This window comes from Ranitomeya imitator, chromosome 2 (genome assembly GCF_032444005.1).
Source record: "Ranitomeya imitator isolate aRanImi1 chromosome 2, aRanImi1.pri, whole genome shotgun sequence".
NCBI lineage: Eukaryota > Metazoa > Chordata > Amphibia > Anura > Dendrobatidae > Ranitomeya > Ranitomeya imitator.
This window is the reverse complement of record NC_091283.1, coordinates 303,623,587-303,647,254: the sequence shown is the minus strand read 5'-3', so window position 1 is coordinate 303,647,254 and position 23,668 is coordinate 303,623,587. Positions and strand designations below refer to the sequence as shown.

General features: G+C 40.6%; 1 protein-coding gene across 1 annotated transcript in view; it reads left to right on the top strand.

The window, feature by feature from the left end:
• LOC138666940 (zinc finger protein 182-like) overlaps positions 1–23,383 on the top strand; it is a 66,579-nt gene extending 43,196 nt beyond the window's left edge. The window contains exon 13 of the mRNA XM_069755135.1: positions 14,155–23,383. Within this exon, the coding sequence (XP_069611236.1) occupies positions 14,155–15,488 (1,334 nt within the window). The 3' untranslated portion in view covers positions 15,489–23,383. The remainder of the gene's footprint in view (positions 1–14,154) is intronic.
• Positions 23,384–23,668: the final 285 nt, after the last annotated feature.

Sequence of the window (23,668 nt, the reverse complement as noted above, 5' to 3'; positions counted from 1 at the left end):
TGGGCTGTGCTGTATACTACTGTGTGGGCTGTGCTGTATACTACTACGTGGGCTGTGTTATCTGCTATCCGGGTTGTGCTATATACTATGCGGGCTTTGCTATATACTATGGGGGTATATTATATTCTATGGGGGAGGCTGTGTTATATACTATGGGGGGTTGCATTATATTCTATGGGGGCTACATTATATATTATGGGGAGGTGGGCTGTATTATATTCTATGGGGGGCTGTATTAGATTTTATGAGGGATGATTGCATCATACTCTTTGATGGGGCTGCATTATATTCTGTGGGGAGGTGGGCTGTATTATATTCTATTCGGGTCTACATTATATTCTATGGGGGGCTATATTATATTTATATTCTTTGAGGGGTGATTGCATCATACTCTATGAGGAGGCTGCATTAAACTATGAGGGGGACTGCATTATACTCTATGGGGTGGCTGCATTATATTCTGTAGGGTGGTGGCTGCATTATACTATATGTGGGCTGCATTATACTGTATCAAGGACTATGGGGAATATGTTATACTACATGAAGAACTATGGGGTGCATTATACTATGGGAAGTGAATTGTACCACATGGATGACTATGGCGGTGCATTATACTATATGGAGCACTATGAGGAGTGTATTATGCTATATGGAGGACTGAGCAGTGTATTTTAATATATGGAGGACTATAGGGAGTGTATTATACTATATGGAGGAATGTGGTGCACATCTAATATATAAAGCTGAATGTGTGTGTGTGTGTGTGTGTGTGTGTGTATGTGTGTATGTCCGGGATTGGCATCTGCACCGTCGCAGCTACAGCCACAAAATTTTGGCACAGTCACACGTCTGGACTCCGAGAGCGTCATAGGCTATGTTGTGAGGTGAAATTTTAACCCCGCGCTTTCCAATTCACCAAACAATTTTGCCCCTATCTACATAATGGGGAAAAGTGAAAGGAAAAGTGTTGGAGGCAAATTGACAGCTGCCAGATGTGAACAAGGTGGACTTAAAGAATGAGAGCGATGGTGCCAAAGAGTATATACCATACAGTTGCTAAGGTGGGGCCCCGACATGGAATACTCGCCACACACGGGGATATGAACACACACACAAAATGCGCCACACACTACCACGTGCTTGAACACATATACCACCCTCAGCACACATTTCACCACACATACACCAACCTCGCCACATAAAAGTCTAAACACAAAAGTCGCCGCTCAAAACTCGCCACGCGTAATACTCGCCACATGCAAAACTAGGCTCACGCAAAACTCACCACACGTGCAAAACTCAACTCATGGGAAAACTCGCCACACGCAAAACTTGCACCCGCGGAAAAATTGCCACATGCACAAAAGTTGTAACACATGCAAAAGTTGCCTCACACAAAACTTGCACATACTCAAAAGGCACCACACATAAAACTCGCCACGCGCAAAACTCGGCATGCGCAAAACTTGCTGCACACAACTTGCTACACTAACCTGTCACATGCAACTCGACACACAAAAAGTTGCTACACACGTCGCCACACAAAACTCATCTCACAAAAGTCGCTACATGCATGTCGCCACACGCAACTCAACACACACAACTTGACACACGAAACTCGTCCTAAAACACACAAGTCTGGTATTATCCTTCAAAAATAAAAATCTGATTAATAAGCAGACAAACTACAAGAGCAACAAATGTACCATATAGGAAATACGCCAGCTGTCAGTCACATGACCTGTCTATTATGTGTATGTGTGAGCTAATATATACTGCCAGGGGGAGGGCTTCCTGTTGGCTGGGGATTTATCAGGCTGCCAATTTAGCTTACAAATACTGAGGTAAAAATACTGACCAAATAAGGTGTGAACGAGGTCTAATACAGGAGGAGATGACATACAGATATATACTATGTACAGGGGAGATGACACACAGGTATATACTATATACAGGAGAGATGACACACAGGTATATACTATATAGAGGAGGAGATGACATACAGGTACATACTATATACAGGAGGAGATGACATACAGGTATATACTATATACAGGAGGAGATGACACAGGTATATACTATATACAGGAGCAGATGACCTACAGGTATATACTATGTACAGGAGGAGATGACATGCTACATATAGGAGGAGATGACATACAGGTATATACTATACACAGGAGGAGATGACACACAGATATATACAGGGGAGATGACACACAGGTATATACTATATACAGGAGATGACATACAGGTATATACTATATATAGGAGGAGATGACATACAGGTATATACTATATACAGGGGAGATGACACACAGCAGGTATATACTATATACAGGGGAGATGACATACAGGTATATACTATATACAGGAGATGACATACAGGTGTATACTATATATAAGGGAGATGACAAAAATGTATATACTGAGGTGAAAATGAGAGGTGTGAGGTGAAAATGAAAAGGTGTGAGTGCAAAATGAGAGGTGTGAGGGAAAATAGTGGAGTGATCGGAAAATGACAGATGTGAGGTCGAAATGACAAGTGTTAGGGAGGAATGAGAGGAGTGAGGGGGAAAATGAGAGGAGTGAGGGGGAGAATAAGAGGAGTGATGGGAAAATGAGAGGAATGAGGGAGAAAATGAGAGATGTGAGAGGGAAAATGAAAGATGTGATGGGGAAAATGAGAGGCGTGATGGGAAAATAAGAGAAGTGAGGTGCTATAACTAACCACAGATATTTACTATGCCCAGGCAACGCCGGGCTCTTCAGCTAGTTATAATATATGGAGGACTATGGGGTGTATTTTACTAAACAAGTAAAATGCTGCATATTCAGATTGTTTTTGCTGGAACACAAATCATTGTTCTCAGCAGCACATCCACGGTGTAAACTGTAGATGTGCTGCTGATAACATTATACTGTATGGTGATCTGTTAACCCCTTTACCCCCAAGGGTGGTTTGCACGTTAATGACCAGGCCAATTTTTACAATTCTGACCACTGTCCCTTTATGAGGTTATAACTCCGAAACGCTTCAACGGATCCTGGTGATTCTGACATTGTTTTCTCGTGACATATTGTACTTCATGATAGTGGTAAAATTTCTTTGATAGTACCTGCGTTTATTTGTGAAAAAAACGGAAATTTGGCGAAAATTTTGAAAATTTCGCAATTTTCCAACTTTGAATTTTTATGCAATTAAATCACAGAGATATGTCACACAAAATACTTAATAAGTAACATTTCCCACATGTCTCCTTTACATCAGCATAATTTTGGAACCAATTTTTTTTTTTGTTAGGGAGTTATAAGGGTTAAAAGTTGACCAGCAATTTCTCATTTTTACAACACCATTTTTTTTTAGGGACCACGTCTCATTTGAAGTCATTTTGAGGGGTCTATATGATAGAAAATGCCCAAGTGTGACACCATTCTAAAAACTGCACCCCTCAAGGTGCTCAAAACCACATTCAAGAAGTTTATTAACCCTTCAGGTGTTTAATAGGAATTTTTGGAATGTTTAAATAAAAATGAACATTTAACTTTTTTACACAAAAAATTTACTTCAGCTCCAATTTGTTTTATTTTACCAAGGGTAACAGGAGAAATTGGACCCAAAAAGTTGTTGTCCAATTTGTCCTGAGTACGCTGATACCCCATATGTGGCAGTAAACCACTGTTTGGGCGCATGGGAGAGCTCGGAAGGGAAGGAGCGCAGTTTGACTTTTCAATGCAAAATTGACAGAAATTGAGATGGGACGCCATGTTGCGTTTGGAGAGCCACTGATGTGCCTAAACATTGAAACCCCCCACAAGTGACACCATTTTGGAAAGTAGACCCCCTAAGGAACTTATCTAGAGGTGTGGTGAGCACTTTGACCCACCAAGTGCTTCACAGAAGTTTATAATGCAGAACTGTAAAAATAAAAAATCATATTTTTTCACAAAAATTATATTTTTGCCCCCAATTTTTTATTTTTCCAAGGGTAAGAGAAGAAATTGGACCTCAAAAGTTGTTGTCCAATTTGTCCCGAGTACGCTGATACCCCATATGTGGCAGTAAACCACTGTTTGGGCGCATGGGAGAGCTCGGAAGGGAAGGAGCGCCGTTTGACTTTTCAATGCAAAATTGACAGGAATTGAGATGGGACGCGATGTTGCGTTTGGAGAGCCACTGATGTGCCTAAACATTGAAACCCCCCACAAGTGACACCATTTTGGAAAGTAGACCCCCTAAGGAACTTATCTGGATGTGTGGTGAGCACTTTGACCCACCAAGGGCTTCACAGAAGTTTATAATGCAGAGCCATAAAAATAAAACAAAATTTTTTTCCCACAAAAATTATTTTTTAGCCCCCAGTTTTGTATTTTCCCTAGGGTAACAGGAGAAATTGGACCCCAAAAGTTGTTGTCCAATTTGTCCTGAGTACGCTGATACCCCATATGTGGGGGGGAACCACCGTTTGGGCGCATGGGAGGGTTCAGAAGGGAAGGAGCGCCATTTGGAATGCAGACTTAGATGGAATGGTCTGCAGGCGTCACATTGCGTTTGCAGAGCCCCTAATGTACCTAAACAGTAGAAACCCCCCACAAGTGACACCATTTTGGAAAGTAGACCCCCTAAGGAACTCATCTTGATGTGTTGTGAGAGCTTTGAACCCCCAAGTATTTCACTACAGTTTATAACGCAGAGCCATGCAAATAAAAAATATTTTTTTTTCCACAAAAATTATATTTTAGCCCCCAGTTTTGTATTTTTCCAAGGTTAGCAGGAGAAATTGGACCCTAAATGTTGTTGTCCAATTTGTCCTGAGTACGCTGATACCCGATATGTGGGGGGGAACCACCGTTTGGGCGCATGGGAGGGCTCGGAAGGGAAGGAGCATCATTTGGAATGCAGACTTAGATGGATTGGTCTGCAGGCGTCACATTGCGTTTGCAGAGCCCCTAATGTACCTAAACAGTAGAAACCCCCCACAAGTGACCCCATATTGGAAACTAGACCCCTCAATGAACTTATCTAGATGTGTTGTGAGAACTTTGAACCCCCAAGTGTTTCACTACAGTTTATAACGCAGAGCCGTGAAAATAAAAAATCTTTTTGTTTTCCCACAAAAATTATTTTTTAGCCCCCAGTTTTGTATTTTCCCAAGGGTAACAGGAGAAATTGGTCCACAAAAGTTGTTGTCCAATTTGTCCTGAGTACGCTGATACCCCATATGTTGGGGTAAACCCCTGTTTGGGCACACAGGAGAGCTCGGAAGGGAAGGAGCACTGTTTTACTTTTTCAACGCAGAATTGGCTGGAATTGAGATCGGACGCCATGTCGTGTTTGGAGAGCCCCTGATGTGCCGAAACAGTGGAAACCCCCCAATTATAACTGAAACCCTAATCTAAACACACCCCTAACCCTAATTCCAACGGTAACCCTAACCACACCTCTAACCCTGACACACCCCTAACCCTAATCCCAACCCTATTCCCAACTGTAAATGTAATCTAAACCCTAACCCTAACTTTAGCCCCAACCCTAACTGTAGCCCCAACCCTAACCCTAACCCTAGCCCTAACCCTAGCCCTAACCCTAGCCCTAACCCTAGCCCTAACCCTAGCCCTAACCCTAGCCCTAACCCTAGCCCTAGCCCTAACCCTAGCCCTAACCCTAGCCCTAACCCTAATCCTAGCCCTAACCCTAGCCCTAATGGGAAAATGGAAATAAATACATTTTTTTTTATTTTTCCCTAACTAAGGGGGTGATGAAGGGGGGTTTGATTTACTTTTATAGCGAGTTTTTTAGCGGATTTTTATGATTGGCAGCCGTCACACACTGAAAGACCCTTTTTATTGCAAAAAATATTTTTTGCAATACCACATTTTGAGAGCTATAATTTTTCCATATTTTGGTCCACAGAGTCATGTGAGGTCTTGTTTTTTGCGGGACGAGTTGACGTTTTTATTGAAAACATTTTTGGGCACGTGACATTTTTTTATCGCTTTTTATTCCGATTTTTGTGAGGAAAAATGACCAAAAGCCAGCTATTCATGAATTTCTATTGGGGGAGGCGTTTATACCGTTCCGCGTTTGGTAAAATTGATAAATCAGTTTTATTCTTCGGGTCAGTACGATTACAGCGATACCTCATTTATATCATTTTTTTATGGTTTGGTGCTTTTATACGATAAAAACTATTTTACAGAAAAAATAATTATTTTTGCATCGCTTTATTCTCAGGACTATAACTTTTTTATTTTTTTGCTGATGATGCTGTATGGCAGCTCTTTTTTTGCGGGACAATATGACGCTTTCAGCGGTACCATGGTTATTTATATCTGTCCTTTTGATCGCGTGTTATTCCACTTTTTGTTCGGCGGTATGATAATAAAGCGTTATTTTTTGCCTCGTTTTTTTTTTTTTTTTTCTTACGGTGTTTACTGAAGGGGTTAACTAGTGGGACAGTTTTATAGGTCGGGTCGTTACGGACGCGGCGATACTAAATATGTGTACTTTTATTGGTTTTTTTTTTTATTTAGATGAAGAAATGTATTTATGGGAATAATATTTTTTTTTTTTTTTCATTATTTTGGAATATTTTTTTTTATTTTTTTTACACATTTGGAAAATTTTTTTTTTACTTTTTTACTTTGTCCCAGGGGGGGACATCACAGATCAGTGATCTGACAGTTTGCACAGCACTCTGTCAGATCACTGATCTGACATGCAGCGCTGCAGCCTTCACAGTGCCTGCTCTAAGCAGGCTCTGTGAAGCCACCTCCCTCCCTGCAGGACCCGGATCCGCGGCCATCTTGGATCCGGGGCTCGAGCAGGGAGGGAGGTGAGGAGACCCTCGCAGCAACGCGATCACATGGCGTTGCTGCGGGGGGCTCAGGGAAGCCCGCAGGGAGCCCCCTCCCTGCGCGGTGCTTCCCTGCACCGCCGGCACATCGCGATCATCTTTGATCGCGGTGTGCCAGGGGTTAATGTGCCGGGGGCGGTCCGTGACCGCTCCTGGCACATAGTGCCGGATGTCAGCTGCGATAAGCAGCTGACACCCGGCCGCGATCGGCCGCGCTCCCCCCGTGAGCGCGGCCGATCGGCTATGACGTACTATCCCGTCCAGGGTCAGATAAGCCCAGGGCACCTCGACGGGATAGTACGTCTAAGGTCACAGAGGGGTTAATGATCTATTAGTGATCGTTCTGTCCCATCATTATTCCTCAGCTGGTGGAAAGAGGCTGGGAAACAAGCGTTGAACAATTTCAATATTGCTGATCACACTCATTTAGCGGCCTGAACTCAGCGCTTGTAAATACAACCGAAATGCTTTTGTGTGATGTGAAATATGTTAGCATTTGGGGCCCCATTTTAAACTTTGCCTAGGGCCCCGCTGAAAGGTGGCAGATGAGGTTTAACAATGATAAATGTAAGGTTATACACATGGGAAGAGGGAATCAATATCACCATTACACACTGAATGGGAAACCACTGGGTAAATCTGACAGGGAGAAGGACTTGGGGATCCTAGTTAATGATAAACTTACCTGGAGCAGCCAGTGCCAGGCAGCAGCTGCCAAGGCAAACAGGATCATGGGGTGCATTAAAAGAGGTCTGGATACACATGATGAGAGCATTATACTGCCTCTGTACAAATCCCTAGTTAGACCGCACATGGAGTACTGTGTCCAGTTTTGGGCACCGGTGCTCAGGAAGGATATAATGGAACTAGAGAGAGTACAAAGGAGGGCAACAAAATTAATAAAGGGGATGGGAGAACTACAATACCCAGATAGATTAGCGAAATTAGGATTATTTAGTCTAGAAAAAAGACGACTGAGGGGCGATCTAATAACCATGTATAAGTATATAAGGGGACAATACAAATATCTCGCTGAGGATCTGTTTATACCAAGGAAGGTGACGGGCACAAGGGGGCATTCTTTGCGTCTGGAGGAGAGAAGGTTTTTCCACCAACATAGAAGAGGATTCTTTACTGTTAGGGCAGTGAGAATCTGGAATTGCTTGCCTGAGGAGGTGGTGATGGCGAACTCAGTCGAGGGGTTCAAGAGAGGCCTGGATGTCTTCCTGGAGCAGAACAATATTGTATCATACAATTATTAGGTTCTGTAGAAGGACGTAGATCTGGGTATTTATTATGATGGAATATAGGCTGAACTGGATGGACAAATGTCTTTTTTCGGCCTACTAACTATGTTACTATGTTACTATTAAAAGTTCTTTTTAAATATCTTGAAATTTATCTGATAGAGAATATTGACCCTTACAATAGTTTAGATTGCCAAGAGCCACCGAGTCCCATACTCTAATTACCTGTCATGATATGAATATAGGCTGAACTGGATGGACAAATGTCTTTTTTCGGCCTTACTAACTATGTTACTATGTTACTATGTTACTTTGCCTAAAACCGGCCCTGCCTACAAGTGTACAAAGATATTATACAGTCACCATGTGACAAGTGGGCCTGTGTAACTTCAAATGCCAGGGCTGAATTTTAGTCCCAGTCCGGCCCTGCTGCAAACATATTATTTTCAGGTTAGCCAATAAAGGTATCACTCCTAGAATACTTCTGTCACCATTGGGCAGAAAGTATTCACATCGATTGTACAATAACAGCAGAGTTTCCCTTTCTCCTGAAATTTCAATTTCTTTTAGAGCCAACTAACTTTAAGAAAGATTGTGATAAACTACATAAACCATTACGCCTGTGCCATGATATATCTCTGAGCTGTGCATGGCTGATGGCTGTAATATACATTTATTCACCCCTGCAGGAGATGTGTTTGCTCGAGCCCTGGTTTCATGGCTTCACTCCATGTTATAAATGACATTATGTTTTCGATCCTAAGGAATTCAGATTACTGAACAATCTCCTGAAATCGGGAGCAATATTATTTTCTCTAATCTTCTGGTCAGGACTCATAGTAGCATTAATGGTCCGCCATAATTGAGTGCAACTCCGGTTTAATGTTGAAGTTCTTCCCTCGTACATACGTTGTTGTTGGGGATGTAACATATAATAAAAAAAAGTTTGTTTTTTTACCTGTTCGTTCTGTATGATAGTTTAATTGTGGTGGGATTGATCTGCCTCACTTATGTGAGTTTGTAAAAAAAGCTCTCCATTGATACCTGGTGATGAAATCCGTTTTGTGGTTTTTCTCATTAATGAGATTCTCGTGCTCTAGGGCGGGGCTGTGCTTTATGTGGTGCTTTGCTTTCATATTCATCTGTATTGGCATATAATAGCGTTGATATTATAGTTGATCATGCCTATAATATTGTGGCTATTGTGAGGCTTAGAATTTTTTTATACATCCAGCAAAATGACACCGACGGCGCCTGCCACTTGCATCTATCTCTTACTTATAGATGGTACTGCACAGGCGCCGCCATCGCCGTTGACATTTTGCTGGATGTAATTTATTTTCAAAGCCTCACAATAGCCACAATATTATAGGCATTATCAACAATAATATCAACGCTATTATATGCATTATATAAAAATGGGGGGTAGGTCACTGAAGGATCAGTGACCTGCCATAAGCCAATACAGAGGCATATGTAATCAGGGCACCACATAAAGCCCCGCCCACAGTCCCGCCCACAGCCCCACCTCGGAGCACAAGAATCTCATTAACTGAAAGCTACAAATACAGATTAAACAACAACCACAAGACGGATTTCATCACCAGGTGTCAATGTAATCAGTATAATGGCACCAACCTGACAGTGTCTGTAGGTTACTGTGCACAATCCTGCTGACAGGTTCACTTTAAGATATCTCAGCTCTGCACTATTATACACAGTTCTTTTTAAATGTGCAATATTTCTTCTTGATACTCATCTGCCAGAAAATATTGGCTCTTAGGATAGTTTAGATTGTGAAGTCACTGAGCCCCATACTCTAATTACACCAGAGAGGTTTCACCACTAGCTACTCATTTATCACTGATGATGGCTGTTGAGGTTGATCATTTCAGTAAATGTGTTATTGTCTGTAGTCACAGTTTTCGATTACAGTAGTCGGTGTCAAAAATACTCTGATTTAACCTCTTCCTGCAGCCAATTTTGTGTTCCTAATCAGGCCCCATTTTTCATATCTGACTTGTCACGTTATGTAGTGATAACTTTGGAATTACGGGATTCACAAAGGATAACACTGATCAACGCAATTTTTCGGGCAAAAGGTTTTAAAACATATTTTAAGTCAATTTTGGCTGCTGATTACGAATATGAACTCCATTTTTGGCTATCACATCAGGAGTTCGAGATATTTTCAATTTATGATGAAAATTACTCCTAATGTTTTATGATAAAAACACATGATGTTCGGTACTAGATTTTGTATATTTTTAATCAAGGAATAACACAGATTACAAAGTCTATGTACAGCAAATCAAATATACTTACAGAATTAAACTAAAAATATATAAACACATATATGTGGCACACAGATGAATGACAAATGTCAGTTATTTGAACTTTCTTTTCTTGGCTGATCTGTGATGAACAGCTTCTGGGTTGTCTCTCATCAAGCTCCAGCAATAGTCAGCCATCATATGAAAGTCCCATCGGCCTTGATACCGTTCTTCCATTGTTTTAATGTCCTGATGAAAACGCTCCCCTTGTTCCTCGCTCACATCCCCAAGGTTCTCTAGAAAAAAGTCCAAATGGCTGTGTAAATAGTGAATCTTGATACTCATTCTACATCCAAGATTTCGCAGACTCATTAGTAGCTCTTCCACAATCTCTTCATAGTTGTCTGCTTTCTTATTCCCTAGAAAATTCTGCACCACATTACAAAATGCGTTCCAAGCTTTTTCTTCTGTCTCATTCATTGATGTGATAAAATTTCGGTCTCTCATAAGTGTTCTTATTTGAGTTCCATCAAATATTCCAGTCTTTTTCTTCTCTTCACTAAGACCAGGAAAAGTTGAACATATATAGTTAAAGTATTCTCCACTGTGACTGAGAGCTTTGGCGAACTGCTTCATCAATCCAAGTTTTATGTGTAAAGGTACCTTCACACATAACGATATCGTTAACGATATCGTTGCTTTTTGTGACGTAGCAACGATATCGTTAAGGAAATTGTTCTGTGTGACAGCGACCAACGATCAGGCCCCTGCTGGGAGATCGTTGGTCGCTGAGGAAAGTCCAGAACTTTATTTCGTCGCTGGATCTCCCGCTGACATCGCTGGATCGGCGTGTGTGACACCGATCCAGCGCTGTCTTAACTGGTAACCAGGGTAAACATCGGGTTACTAATTGCAGGGCCGCGCTTAGTAACCCGATGTTTACCCTGGTTACCAGCGTAAAAGTAAAAAAAACAAACACTACATACTTACCTACCGCTGTCTGTCCCCGGCGCTCAGCTTCTCTGCACTCCTCCTGCACTGGCTGTGAGCGTCGGTCAGCCGGAAAGCAGAGCGGTGACGTCACCGCTCTGCTTTCCGGCCGCTGTGCTCACAGTCAGTGCAGGAGGAGTGCAGAGAAGCTGAGCGCTGGAGAGCGGTCTGTGTGACAGCTCTCCAGCGACCACACAGCGACGCTGCAGCGATCGACATCGTTGTCGGTATCGCTGCAGCGTCGCTGAGTGTGAAGGTTAAGGGAGGAAAGACAATGTCCTTCCTATCCACTAGAGGATCATGGATGACATTTTTATCGCCAGATGCCAAACTCTGTCGCTGAGGCCATTCAGTTTTCACCCAATGCTCTGCTGTAGCTCTACTGTCCCAGTGGCACAGAAAATAAGGGTGTTATCATAACAAATGGGAATTATGCATGTTGAAAGAAAACAAAGATATTCTCACATTTATTGGGAGACTAAATGAAAACTAAATTTACCATAGTGAACCGTATAAACCGGAACTTTTCATACACTACTTATATTTATCATGGAATTCATGAAAATGGGCTATATACCTATAGCGCAAAAACGTGATGTGATAGAGAAATTATATGATCAGATTTGAATTCAGCACCCTCAAATTAGTCTAAAACTGTTCTAAAAGTCTATGCCAGAAAAAAATTTTTTGTAGACCAGTGTAATAGAAAACAAATGGATCTTACAAATTATTTTCCAACTTTGCACAATACGCTACATACGATTGTTCTGTCTGGGCACATGGCAGAGTTCAGAATGGAAGGAGCACCATGTAACTATTTGAATGTAGATCTAGCTAGAATAGATTGCAGACACAATGTATTGGGTCACCTGGCAGCTCAAAAGATATCCACCATGAACATGCTTGGCACTAGGTTCTCTGCTTTCCATATCCCAAGGATTGCCTTGCTCATTGCCATTTAACTCCCTTACATGTATCTTGACTTTCACTGGGACCCCTAGGCTTGGACCACGGTGTTACCTGCTATTCTGTGGTGTTAGATGGCAAGAAGAATAGTCAGGTAGCTGGGTCAGAACCAGAAGGATAGAATCAGAAGGCACAAGAGTAGTCAGTAAACGAGCCACGTTCACAACAGGAAACAAATACACAAGCCACAAGGTGAGCACAGAGGACTGAACCAGAGGAGAGCAACGCTGTTTCTGGCAGATTCCTGTCATATGCTTTGAGCTTTAGTAGGGTGTGGTACTTTCCAAATGGCTGAAGTAGGGAGCAGATTACTCCAGCTGGACAGCAGGAACAGATCCCAGAGGAGATTCAACAAACTATATGCAGAAGCCCTAATTAGGGTTGATCAAATTCGGATAAGTGCTTATCTGAATAGCTATAGCGCTTCCTGAATAGCTGCCTCGGTAACCTGGATACCTGTAGTGCTCATGATAATGAGCTGTTCGGCGTCACTGCTGCATGTGTCGTGGCTGTGTGATGGCGTCACTGCTGCATGTGTCGTGGCTGTGTGACAGTCACAACACATGCATGGATAGCCCAAAAACAGGCACAGGCTCTGCATGTATGTGTTGTGACTGTCACAAAGCCACAACACAGGCAGCTGCAGTGCTGAAAAGATGATTATCGGGAGCGCTCCATGTAACAATGTTCCCAAGGCAACTATTTGGTAAGAGCTATAGCTATTAAGATAAGGAGTTTTGCAAAGCTATGCGATCAACCCTAGCCCTAATATAGCTAAAGGACAGAAAACCAGAATGGTTGAAATCCCCATAAAGTGATTCCATTTTATAAATTAATTCACTGAGGGTTATAATCGTACACACGTGGTCAAAATTGTTGGTACCCCTCATTTAATGACAGAAAAACACACAATGGTCACAGAAATAACTTGACTCTAACAAAAGTAATAATAAATAAAAAAAAGATTGTAGACGCCTGTGATGCTAATTACTGGACACACCTTGATTTAACATGTCCCTTTTGTCACATTTTCAGGGGTACCATCATTTCTGTCCAGGCCCATTTCATGAGTTTTATTTTTTTTTAAATTCTGTGGAAGCATGGTTGAAAAGCAATGTCTGTTGTTCATTTTCATAGATTATTTATTATTACTTTTGTCAGATTCAAGTTATGACTGTTGTGGAATTTTCTGTCATTAAACGAGGGATAACCACAATTTTGACCACGTGTGTAGGGCGACTGAATATTTTTATTTCACAGCCACTTTCCAGAAATTAACATGCAGTGGAATTTGGAGAGTGAAAATGACACATTTGCCATTTTATTACCCAACACTTAGTGCCAAGATTGTGCTCACTATAATATTGCTAAACACAGGGATCCTACATTTTGTTTTTGCACACTGCAAGACTCAGAAGTGAGAGCAGATTTTGCTGAATTGGTTTATAGAAACTCTGTTGCTTTTCAACAACCTTTGAGCCACTAATAGTGTGGGAACCTCTGTTTTTCCATTGACAGAGGATGGACCTGAGTGGGGACTTGTTTTTTGTGAGATGAGAATTTATATTATTTTTGCCTACATAACATTGATTTTGTTTCTTTTGATTCAATATTCGGGAGGCACAATGAACAAACAGTTGAACACCACGCACTTCTGATTCATCTTATAAGGTTTTCTATTAGACTGAACTGTCATTGACTTAGTAAATAATTACAGTTTTTTACATAGCTTGCTATTTTATGGACAGTTTAAGTAGATATGTTCAAAAATATAAAATTCAAGGATATTTTACTCAAAAATAATTATTTTTTTCTTAACAGCTGACTGTACCCAGAGATCAGAGGGACAGCTGACATCTTCAATTTTTAAATCAGATGATCCAGAAATCCCACAGGATGCAACTGAAATGAATGCCATTACTTCAGACATACCATCATCCCTTCATAGCAAAGATCTGTCATCTGATCCTTTGAAACAGGTTCTGTCTTCTGATTTATTACTGACTACAAAGGAAAATGAAAGTCACAAAATAAGCATTAAAACACAATCTGCTCCTAAAGAAAATAAGTCATTTTCACATTCAGAATATGGAAATACCATAAACGAAAGAACCCACACAGGGGAGAAGCCTTTTTCCTGTTCAGAATGTGGGAAATGTTTTAAACGAAAAGTAGATTTGGTTGTGCACCATAGAACTCACACAGGGGAGAAGCCTTTTTTCTGTTCAGAATGTGGGAAATGTTTTAACCGAAAATCAGAATTGGTTGTGCACCATAGAACTCACACAGGGGTGAAGCCTTTTTCCTGTTCAGAATGTGGGAAATGTTTTTACCGAAAATCAGATTTGGTTGTGCACCATAGAACTCACACAGGGGAGAAGCGTTTTTGCTGTTCAGAATGTGGGAAATGTTTTAACCGAAAATCAGATTTGGTTAGGCACCAGAGAATCCACACAGGGGTGAAGTCTTATTCATGTTCAGAATGTGGGAAATGTTTTAACGAGAAATCAGATTTGGTTCAACACCATAGAATTCACACAGGGGAGAAGCCTTTTTCCTGTTCAGAATGTGGGAAATGTTTTAACCACAAATGTCATCTTGTTACACACCAGAGAACTCACACAGGGGAGAAGCCATTTTCCTGTTCAGAATGTGGGAAATGTTTTAAGCATAAATCATATTTTGCTGCGCACCAGAGAACCCACACAGGGGAGAAGCCTTTCTCCTGTTCAGAATGCGGGAAGTGTTTTAACCAGAAAACAAATTTGATTAAACACCAGAGAAGTCACACAGGGGTGAAGTATTTTTCTTGTTCAGAATGTGGGAAATATTTTAACCATAATTTTATTCTTGTTGCGCACCAGAGAACTCACACAGGGGAGAAGCCTTTTTCCTGTTCAGAATGTGGGAAATGTTTTAAACAGAAATCAACCTTGGTTATGCACCAGAGAACCCACACAGGGGAGAGGCCTTTTTCATGTTCAGAATGTGGGAAATGTTTTGTGAATAAATCAAATCTTCTTAGTCACCAGAAAACTCACACAGGGGAGAAGCCTTTTTCATGTTCAGAATGTGGGAAATGTTTTAAACAGAAATCAGATTTTGTTAGTCACAAAAGAATTCACAGAGGGGGGAAGCCTCTTTCATGTGAATAATGTGGAAAATATTTTACACAGAAATTAACTCTAAATAAACATCAGTGCAGTCACACAGGGGAGAAGCCTTTTCCATGTTCAGAATGTTGGAAATGTTTTAACCAATAATTGCATTTTCTTAACCTCTTAATCCCATATGATGTATTATCCCATCAAGGTGACCTGGGACTTAATTCCCAGGGAATGGGATAGTACGTCATAGCGATCAGACGCGCTCACGGGGGGAGCGTGTCCAATCGCGGCTGGGTGTCAGCTGACTATCGCAGCTGACATCCGGCACTAAGTGCCAGGAGTGGTCATGGACTGCCCCCTGCACATTAACCCCCGGCACACTGCGATCAAAGATGATCGCAGTGTTCCGGCGGTATAGGGAAGCGTCGTGCAGGGAGGGGGCTCTCTGCATGCTTCCCTAAGACCCTCGGTACAAGGCGATGTGCTCACCTTGTACCGAGTGTCTCCTCCCTGCAGGCCCCAGATCCAAAATGGCTGCTGGGCTACATTTGGGTCCTGCTGGGAGATGGCTTACCAGGGCCTGCTCAGAGCAAGCGCTGGTAAGCCTGCAGCCCTGCATGTCAGATCGCTGACCTGACACAGTGCTCTGCAAAGTGTCAGATCAGCGATCTGACCCTAAAACATGATGCCCTTTCCTGGGGCAATGTTATAAAGGAAAAAAAAAAAAAATTCACGTGTAAAAAAAAAAAAAAAAAAATTAAAAATCAAACCTAAATAAAGTAAAAGAAAAAAAAAATATTGTTCCCATAAATACATTCCTTTAACAACGCTTTATTATCATACCGCCGATCAAAAAGTGGAATAACACGCGATCAAAAAGACAGATATAAATAACCATGGTACCGCTGAAAACGTCATCTTGTCCCGCAAAAAATGAGCTGCCATACAGCATAATCAACGAAAAAATAAAAAAGTTATAGTCCTCAGAATAAAGCGATGCAAAAATAATTATTTTTTTCTATAAAAGTTTTTATCGTATAAAAGCGCCAAAACATAAAAAAAGATATAAATGAGGTATCACTGTAATCATACTGACCCGAAGAATAAAACTGCTTTATCAATTTTACCAAACGTGGAACGGTATAAACGCTCCCCCCCCCCCCCCCAAAAGAAAAAGCTGGTTTTTGGTCATTCTGCCTTACAAAAATCGGAATAAAAAGCGATCAAAAAAATGTCACATGCCCGAAAATGGTACCAATCAAAACGTCAACTCGTCCCGCAAAAAACAAGACCTCACATGACTCTGTGGACCAAAATATGGAAAAATTCTAGATCTCAAAATATGGAAATGCAAAAACTATTTTTTTCAATAAAAAGCGTCTTTTAGTGTGTGACGGCTGCCAATCATAAAAATCCGCTAAAAACATGCTATCAATAATAAACAAACCCCCATTCATCACCCCCTTAGTTAGGTAAAATAATAACATTTAAAAAATGTATTTATTTCCATTTTCCCATCAGGGTAAGGGCTAGGATTAGGATTAGGGCTAGGGTTGGGCTAGGGTTCGGGTTAGAGTTGGGGTTAAGGTTAGGGTTGGGGCTAGTGTTATGATTGGGGCTAGGGTTAAGATTAGGGCTAGAGTTGGGGCTAGGGTTAGAGTTGGGGTTAACGTTAGGGTTGGGGCTAGGGTTTCAGTTATAATTGGGGGTTTCCACTGTTTAGGCACATCAGGGGCTCTCCAAACGCGACATGGTGTCCGATCTCAATTCCAGCCAATTCTGCGTTGAAAAAGTAAAACAGTGCTCCTTCCCTTCCGAGCTCTCCTGTGCGCCCAAACAGGGGTTTACCCCAACATATGGGGTATCCGCGTACTCAGGATAAAGTGGACAACAACTTTTGAGGTTCAATTTCTCTTGCTACCCTTGGGAAAATAAAAATTTGGGGGGCTAAAAAACCTTTTTGTGGGAAAAAATTATTTTTTATTTTCACGGCTCTGCGTTATAAACTAGTGAAACACTTGGGGGTTCAAAGTTCTCACAACACATCTAGATAAGTTCTTTGGGGGTCAATTTTCCAATTTGGGGTCAGTTGTTGGGGGTTTCTACTGTTTAGGTACATTGGGGCTTTGCAAATGCAATGTGACGCCTGCAGATCAATCCATCTAAGTCTGCATTCCAAATGGCACTCCTTCCCTTCTGAGCCCTGCCATGCGCCCAAACGGTGGTTCCCCCCACATATAGGGTATCAGCGCACTCAGGACAAATTGCACAACAACTTTTGGGGTTCAATTTCTTCTCTTACCCTTGGGAAAATAAAAATTGGGAGCAAAAAGATTATTTTTGTGAAAAAATATGATTTTTTATTTTTACGACTCTGCATTATAAACTTCTGTGAAGCACTTGGTGGGTCAAAGTGCTCACCACACATCTAGAAAAGTTCCTTAGGGGGTCTACTTTCCAAAATGGTGTCACTTTTGGGGGGTTTCAATGTCTAGACACATCAGGGGCTCTCCAAACGCAACATGGGTCCCATCTTAATTCCAGTCAATTTTGCATTGAAAATTCAAATAGCGCTCTTTCCCTTCCGAGCTCTGCCATGCGCCCAAACAGTGGTTTACCCCCTCATGTGGGATATCGGCATACTCAGGACAAATTGTACAACAACTTTTTGCGTCCATTTTCTCCTGTTACCCTTGGTAACATAAAACAAATTGGAGCTGAAGTAAATTGTGTGAAAAAAAGTTAAATGTTCACTTTTATTTAAGCATTCCAAAAATTCCTGTGAAACACCTGAAGGGTTAATAAACTGCTTGAATGTGGTTTTCAGGACCTTGAGGGGTGCAGTTTTTAGAATGGTGTCACACTTAGTTATTTTCTATCATATAGACCCCTCAAAATGACTTCAAATGCGATGTGGTCCCTAAAAAAAAAAAAAATGATGATGTAAAAATGAGAAATTGCTGGTCAACTTTTAACCCTTATAACTCCCTAACAAAAAAAATTTTGGTTCCAAAATTGTGCTGATGTAAAGTAGACATGTGGGGAATGTTACTTATTAAGTATTTTGTGTGACATATCTCTGTGATTTAAGTGTATAAAAATTAAAAGTTGGAAAATTGCTAAATTGTTGCCACATTTCTGCTTTTTTCACAAATAAACGCAAGTCTTATCGAAGAAATTATACCACTATTATGAAGTACAATATGTCACGAGAAAACAGTGTCAGAATCATCAGGATCTGTTGAAGTGTTCCAGAGTTATAACCTCATAAAGGGACAGTGGTCAGAATTGTAAAAATTGGCCCGGTCATTAACGTGCAAACCACCCCTGGGGCTTAAGGGGTTAAAGTGGTTGTCAACTATTAAGGCAATCCCTTGTCATTCATCATGTTTGGCTTTGATAACCCCTTTCCCACTTTGGACGTATCCATATGTCCCTGTAACCTGGGTCATAGTGACATCCCAATGATTTTGCGCTCACACGGCCTGTGCAAGCGCGATCACCGCCGGGAGTCAGCTGATTCTGACTGCTGACACCCGACACTCAGTGCCAGGAGTGGTCCCACTCCGCTCCTGATACTTTAACCCCCTAAGTGATGTGATCGAACTCACAGCAGACCGCCTCTTTGACTTTGGATCCGAAACCCTGCAACATCTTTGTGGGGTCCTGATCGTTGCCATGATGACCCAATGTCGTGATTATGACCTGAGCTAGCAAAGTTGCTTTATCATAATCGGCAACTTTGTGTGTCAGAGCAGTGGTGACAGTTTGCATAATATAGGGATGCTCCTGCATCCCATTGCTATACAAGTGATCAGCCTGGAAAAAATGAAAGTCCCATAGTGGGATAAAGTAAAAAAAAGTTAAAGAAAGTAAAAAAAAACATTTATGAAAAATGTAAAAATATAAAAAAGATCAAAAATAAAAATTAAAAATATATTGTTCCCATAAATATTTGAATAAAAAAATATAAGCAATAAATGTACACATTTGGTATCGTCGCATCCAGAATGAACAGACCTGCAAAACTGTCCCACTATTTAACCCCTTTAGTGAACACCATAAAAATCAAATAAAAAAACAAGACAAAAAACATTGGTTTGTCATCATATTGTTGACAAAAAGTGGAATAAAAAGCGATCAGAAAGATAAATATAAATAAACATGGTACCGCTGAAAACGACATCTTGGCTGCAAAAAAGAGCCATCATACAGCTCCATCACTGGAAAAATAAAAAGGTTATAGCTCTCAGAATAAAGGAAAGCAAAAATAATAATTTTTCTATAAATTGTTTTGTGTGAAAACACCAAAACATAAAAAAGATAAAACTGTGGTATTGCTGTAATCAAACTGTGTTATCAATTTTACCACATGCAACAAAAAAGAATCCTAAATTGCTGATTTTTGTTCATTCTTCCACCCAAAAATCAGAATAGAAAGCTATCAAAGAGTGTCATGTGTCTGATAATGGTACTAATAAAAACGTCAACTCATCTTGCAAAAAACATGCCCTCACATGATATGGTGATGCACAATAAAAAGCATTTTTTAAGTGTGTGACAGCAGCCAAACAAAAAAATGATGTAAATCTGGTATCAGTGAACCAAAGAATAAAGTTGCCTAATCACTTATACCGCACGAGGAATGATGTGAAAAATAAATAAAAACAATTCTTCACCTGCTGTAATGTTCGTTCTGTCTCCCAAAGATCGCAGTAAGGCTTGGCTCACATTTATACTGCGCTCTGCGCTGAGCGTTTACACCAATGTAAATCTTTGAAATATGTGATTCAGACAGAACCCCAGAAGAATATTCCCTATAGTGAGGAAGATGGAGGCATTGTGGACTCCATAGGACCTCTGAACTGGAAATGTCCATCTTTTTAGGACTACATAAAAGTGCTGTCGGCCACAGTTTTGTGCATCTCTGAAAAGAAGGACAATGCTGAGCAGAGGCCAGACGGAGTTCAGAATTACTCTGCTGCCTCATTAAAGTGAATGGATCCCTTGGGGGTTTCATCTGAATCTCGTCACTTGGAGATTTAGATGGAAGCCCCAGAGTAAGTACTCAGCGTAGAGCGCTTTATAAATGTAATCCCAAACATTATGTAAAATGTTCCCAATAAAAGCTTCAAATCAATCCACCAAAAAGCAAGTTCCCACTCAGGTCTGTCATCTGTCAACGGAAATATAGGGGGCTTCTTTGTTACTGGTAGCACAAAGGCTCTGGAAAAGTGAAATGGCTCCATAACCTTCCAAAGAAATTCAACAAATTCTGCGCTCTCAAATACAAATGCCCCCCCCCCTTCTGAACCCCACAGTGTAACTAAACTACATATAATGTCCACGTTTGGCATTTCTAAAGCAACAAGAGCCCGCCTAACTTATGGGTGTGTGTCTCCTTAAACATGAGGTGGGCATAGCGTACTGGTGCCTGCAACGTACTGATGATGGCAACATACTGGTCACTACAACGCACTGGTCACTATAACGGCAGTTTGCAATTTTGACTAGGCAACATTAATTGCTGCTTGTTTCTGGAAAACACCCATGGAGTCAAAACCATCACTACACCTGTAGATAATTTCCGAGAGGGGTATATTTTCCAAAATGGGGTCACTTGAGGGGGGATTCTGCTCTTCTAGCAATTAGGGGCTCTGTATATGGAGTCTGCAAGCTATTATAGCAAAATCTGTGCTCCAGGAGGCAAATAGCACTCTGTCCCTTCCAAGTCTTTAGTATGGCCAAGCAGTGCTGTACAGCCACATAGAGGGTACTGCCACGTTCAATAGAACTTGTGGGACAAATTAAGGTGCAATTTTTACCAACTTTTTGTTTGAAAATGTAAAATCTGGGGCTAAAACAAAATTTTGGTGTTAAAAATGTAGTTGTTTTTTCTTCACTGCCCAATGATATAAAATTATGTGACACACCCGTGGTGTCAACATGATCACTGCACCCCTAGATGAATCGTTTAGAGGTGTAGTTTATAAAACGAAGTCACTTATGGGGGTTCTGGCAACTCAGGGGCTCTCCCAGAGGGTCAAGGCACCCGCAAACCATAACAGTAAAATCTGCACTATAGTATGCGGTCCTTCACTTCTGAGCTTTGCACTGTGCCTCAAAAATATTTCCGATTACATGTAGGGTATCGACGCACTCAGGAAAAAATGCACCTCAGTTTGTTTGAGTTTTTTTATTAGCCCTTAGAAAAATTAATAACTTGGGGCTAAAACAATATTATAGTTGTAAAAATTTAATTAATTGTTTCTTCACCGCTCAATGGTATAAAATTCTGCGAGGCACATGTGGTGTCAATATGATCACTGCACCCCTAGATGAATTCATAGGGAAGGGTAGTTTGTAATATGGGAGGGTTCTGTTCTGGCACCTCAAGGGCTCTTCCAATGTGACATGGCACTCTCAAACCATTCCAGCAAAATCTGAACTCCCATATAGCACCTCTTCCCTTCTGAGCTGTGCACTGTGCCTCAAAAGTATTATTCTCCCACATTTGGGGTATCCGCATACTCAGGAGAAATTGCACAACAAATTGTATGGTGCAATTTCTTCTGTTACCCTTGTGAAAATAAAAATAAATTGGGGCTAAAATCACATTTTTCTGAGGAAAATGTAATTTTTTATTTTCATGGCTCAACGTTATAAATTTCTGTGAAGCGCCAAGGTGCTCACCACACATCCAAATACATTTTTGAGGGTTCTAGTTTCCAAAGTTGGGTCTCTTGTGGGGGGTTTCCACTGTTCAGGCACATCAGGGGCTCTCAAATTGGGACATAGCGTCCACTAATGATTCCAGCAAATTCTACATTCAAAAATTAAAATGACGCTCCTTCCCTTCTGAGCCCTGCCGTGCACCCAAATAGTGGTTCTCTCCCTCATGTGGGGTATCAACGTACTCAGGAGAAATTGCACAACAAATTAACAAATTGTAGGGTGCAATTTCTCCTGTTTCCCTTATAAAAATGCAAAATTTGAGGCTAGAATAATATTTTGTGGGGAAAATGTGATTTTTTGCGGCTCAACGTTATACACTTCTGTGAAGCCCTCAAGAGTTCAATGTGTTCACCACACATCTAGATCCATTCCCCGAGGGGTCTAGTTTCCAAAATGGCATCTCTTGAGGGGGATTTTCACTGTTTAGGCACATCAAGGGCTCTTCAAACGCGACATGGAATTTGCTAATTCTTCCAGCAAATTTTGCATTCAATTAGTCAAATGGAACTCCTTCCCTACCAAGCTCTGCTGTGCACCCAAGTAGTGGTTTTCCTCCACATATGCCATATTGTCATGCTCAGTATAAATTGCACAACAAATTTTGGGGTCCATTTTCTTGTAAACTTTGTGAGAAAAAAAAAATTTGGGGTCTAAAGTATTTTTTTGTGGAAAAAAGTAAAATTTTCATATTTTTTTGTTCATTTTTTCTACATTTAAAAAAATTCCTATGAAGAACCTGAAGGGTTAATAAACTTTTTGAATGTGGTTTTGAGCAGCTTGAGGGGTGCAGTTTTTAGAATGTTGTGACTTTTGTGTATTTTCTGTCATATAGGCACCTCAAAGTCACTTCAAATGTGAGGTGATTCCTAAAAAAATTGTTTTGTAAATTATTTTTTAAAAATTTTTTTGGAAAAAAGAGAAATCGCTGGTCAACTTTTAATCTTTATATTTTCCCAGCAAAAAAAATGTTTCAGAAAATTGTGTAAAGTAGACATGTGGGAAATGTTATTTATTAACTATTTTATGTGATATATCTCTATGATTTTAGGGCATAAAAATTCAAAGTTTGAAAATTGCTAAAAAAGTTTCACAATTAAACACAAGCTATATCAAAAAGTTTTTACTACTACTATGAATTACAATATGTCACGAAAAACGTCTTTTTGTCTTATACTATTTGTACATTGTTTTGGAAAATTCAATAAAAATTCTGTTAAAAAACAAAACAAAAACCCTGAAAGTCTCCACTTCTATTGTACCTCAGTTGTTTCATATTAAATCTAAATTTGTTGGCCTGCAAAGCTGAAATCAATTTTCAGTCACTGACCAAATATTTCTGGACCTAACTGCATTCATATATTTACACTATTTGAGCAACTATTGCATCTTTTGTCCCCACCCCCAAAACAAAACCCGAAATGACTCCTGCCCCTTTTCCTAACTCCCAATCCCAAATTAGACAAGGACATTCCAAGTTATCAATCCTCCCTCTT